The following is a 2,918-nucleotide window of genomic DNA, read 5'->3' as shown; positions in this document are numbered from 1 at the left end:
TAAGCTCCGCCTCTATGGAGACCCTGCTTCTTCATACCTCCAGGACAGCTCCGCTCTATGGAGGCCCTGCTTCTTCATACCTCCAGGACTAAGATCTGCTCTATGTAGACCTGCTTCTTCATACCTCCAGGACTAAGCTCCGCTCTATGGAGACCCTGCTTCTTCATACCTCCAGGACTAAGCTCCGCTCTATGGGAGATCGGGCCTTTTGCTCAGCTGCCCCCCCCCCCCACCGTCTTGCAATGCCCTTCCTGACAATCTGAGGGCAGCACAGACTCTGGGTTCTTTTGAGGCTGAGACCTACTTTTAGAAAAGCCTTTGTATGTAATGTGTTTATTTTATTTTATTTATTTGAGTCTATTTGTAAGCCTTTACTTTATCATTTGTACCGTTATTGAACTTGGAGGAACTTGGTACAAGCCCACTGGGCTTCGTTCCCTCCTTGCACCGTTGTTACGATGTGCTAAATAAATTATCTCAATCTCAAACTTTTTGTTTTCACAATGAAGTGCTACTGTATATTACATTACAGTCATTTAGCAGACACTTTTATCCAAAGTGACTAGGTTGCAATAATTGCATTTAACATAGGAAGTCAGTATACTACTACTCACCAGAACTCACAAGTGTATTTCCTTTCTAAACAAGTGACTAAGAGCATAATCTAGTGCTGAAGGCAAAGTGCAACAGTAGCAAACTAAAAATACAAATGATTGCTTAAGAGGGGGAATCGTGGTAATACTTCTTGAAGAGGTGAGTTCAAACCCTATATAAATACAATGAATTATTATTTATGATTATAAACATGGAGTCCAGCAGGAGCAGTCTCTGTAGTCTCCTTTTCACAGTATTATGCTGGACTTTCACTTTCTTCAAAAGTCTTTGTTTTGTTGAGAGATGTATTTACCTAGGACCCACCTTTGTACAGTACTTTGGTCGACTGCTGTCGTTTTAAACGTGCTTTATAAATAAAATGTGATTTGATGTAATGGCCTGTATTGCAGCAGTGACGTGTGCCAATGGCTCAGTGGTTACTTGCTTTCTGTGGCCGTGTCATACGGACCGTGGTTTCCATCCCTGTGCGCAGTCCGGCGTTTTGCTTAATTCTCCACTTTGGTGAACATTCTAGAATGTGGAAGATGGGCTCTTATTAGTGTGCTTGCTGAGAACAAGACTCCTTGAGCTCCCTGGCATAGCATAGGCTACATTTTAGTGTGCTTGCATCATTCCATCTTATGGAAATGTAAAGCTCCACAGTTGTTGTCACATGCATGCTCTTACACTTTTAAATCTCAATGTATCCATCTGTCTAAAGCTTTGCTTACTATTCCATATCCATCAATTATGACTAATGTCTCGCTGGCACAAATTGAAGAATATTCACCTCCAGGGACATTTGATCTATTTATACTAATACCCTCTGAACTCTTGGCTCATCTTAAAATAATTTTCTGGACCCCCTGCAGTTTGCCTACCAAGCTCACATACTGTAGGAGTGGACGACACCATTATCTACCTGCTTCACATTGCCCACTCCCTTCTGGCTGGTAGGTTCATGTTTATTATCATCATCATCATCATAATCATCATTTAAAAAAAAAAAAATTTGGGTTCTGGTTTCATCCTCATCCTCATTCTTATCATTGTTATTATTTAATTATTTCTCAAGTGCTTTCAACACCATACAGCCCGTATTTTTGGCAGCCAAGCTGCGGACAGTGCAGGTGTGTGACCCCGCGGTGACCTGGACTACGGACAGTGCAGGTGTGTGACCCCCCGGTGACCTGGACTACGGAAAGTGCAGGTGTGTGACCCCCCGGTGACCTGGACTACGGAAAGTGCAGGTGTGTGACCCCCCGGTGACCTGGACTACGGAAAGTGCAGGTGTGTGACCCCCCGGTGACCTGGACTACGGAAAGTGCAGGTGTGTGACCCCCCGGTGACCTGGACTACGGACAGTGCAGGTGTGTGACCCCCCGGTGACCTGGACTACGGACTGTGCTTGCAGACCACAGGATGTGAGGCTTGAGGACTGTGTGTCAGAGAGAGTGGTCAGCAACACAGGGCCCCCACAAGAGACTGTCCTGTCACCAGGGGAGGGGGGGGGGGGGCAGGCCATTCACCGCAGGCCGGGCCAGTTAGTGCGCCAGGCCACCAGGAAAACTCCCAGTGCTCCCGATGACCAGTCCGCCCCTGTCTCCCACCCTTCCTGTTCACATCGCACTTCAGTTACAACTCGGACAAGACGCCACCTGCAGGAGGTGTCGGGGGTGTGAGGAGGACAGGAGGAGGAGGAGCCCAGGGGCCTAGTGGAGGACGCAGAGTCACCTGCAGTTCAACATGGGGAAGGGCAAGGAGCTGCTGGTGGACTTTAGGAGGAAGAGCGCTCCGCTGAGCCCTTTTTTTTCCCTAACCATCCCTCCGCGCCTCCCCTGAATTTCTTTGGGGACCCCCGGGGGAGGCGTGCCTCACAGTTTGGGAATGCCTGCCTTAGAGCATTGCTCAACATGTTCTACCAGCCATCTTCTTCGTGGTTGTATGCTGGGGCCGCAGTATCAAAACACTGGACTCCAACAAGATAGACAAGCCGATCAGATGGACGGGCTCTTTACTGGGGGTCAGCCTGACCTCCGTGACGTTAGTAGCAGGGACAATAATGTTGGCCAAACTGCGGGCCATCATGGACGATGTCTCCCACCATCTCTGTGACATTCTGGTCCGGCAGAGGAGCACCTTCAGCTGCAGACTGATCCTGCCACGGAGCTCCAGGGAGCGCTTCCATCCCAGATAGCAAGCGGATCTGGGCCATATACAGGCCAGATCTGGCCCTTGTGGCTTAGTTCCGGCCCATATATGGCCAAGAATCATTACACATCCGCTTGCTATCTGGGATAGGTCCTTCCTACCATCAGGCTGTT

General features: G+C 48.7%; 1 protein-coding gene across 1 annotated transcript in view; it reads right to left on the bottom strand.

The window, feature by feature from the left end:
* The window catches only part of fgf18a (fibroblast growth factor 18a), a gene marked incomplete at both ends in the record, with an annotated part of 14,839 nt that extends 12,127 nt beyond the window's left edge, over positions 1 to 2,712 (bottom strand). Inside the window, 2 exons of the mRNA XM_084448602.1 lie at positions 2,124 to 2,328; positions 2,613 to 2,712. Of these exons, the coding sequence (XP_084304728.1) occupies positions 2,124 to 2,328; positions 2,613 to 2,712 (305 nt within the window). The remainder of the gene's footprint in view (positions 1 to 2,123; positions 2,329 to 2,612) is intronic.
* Positions 2,713 to 2,918: the final 206 nt, after the last annotated feature.

Source organism: Borostomias antarcticus (genome assembly GCF_949987555.1).
Source record: "Borostomias antarcticus genome assembly, chromosome: 14".
NCBI classification, from domain to species: Eukaryota; Metazoa; Chordata; class Actinopteri; order Stomiiformes; family Stomiidae; genus Borostomias; species Borostomias antarcticus.
This window is presented reverse-complemented; position numbering and strand designations above follow the sequence as displayed.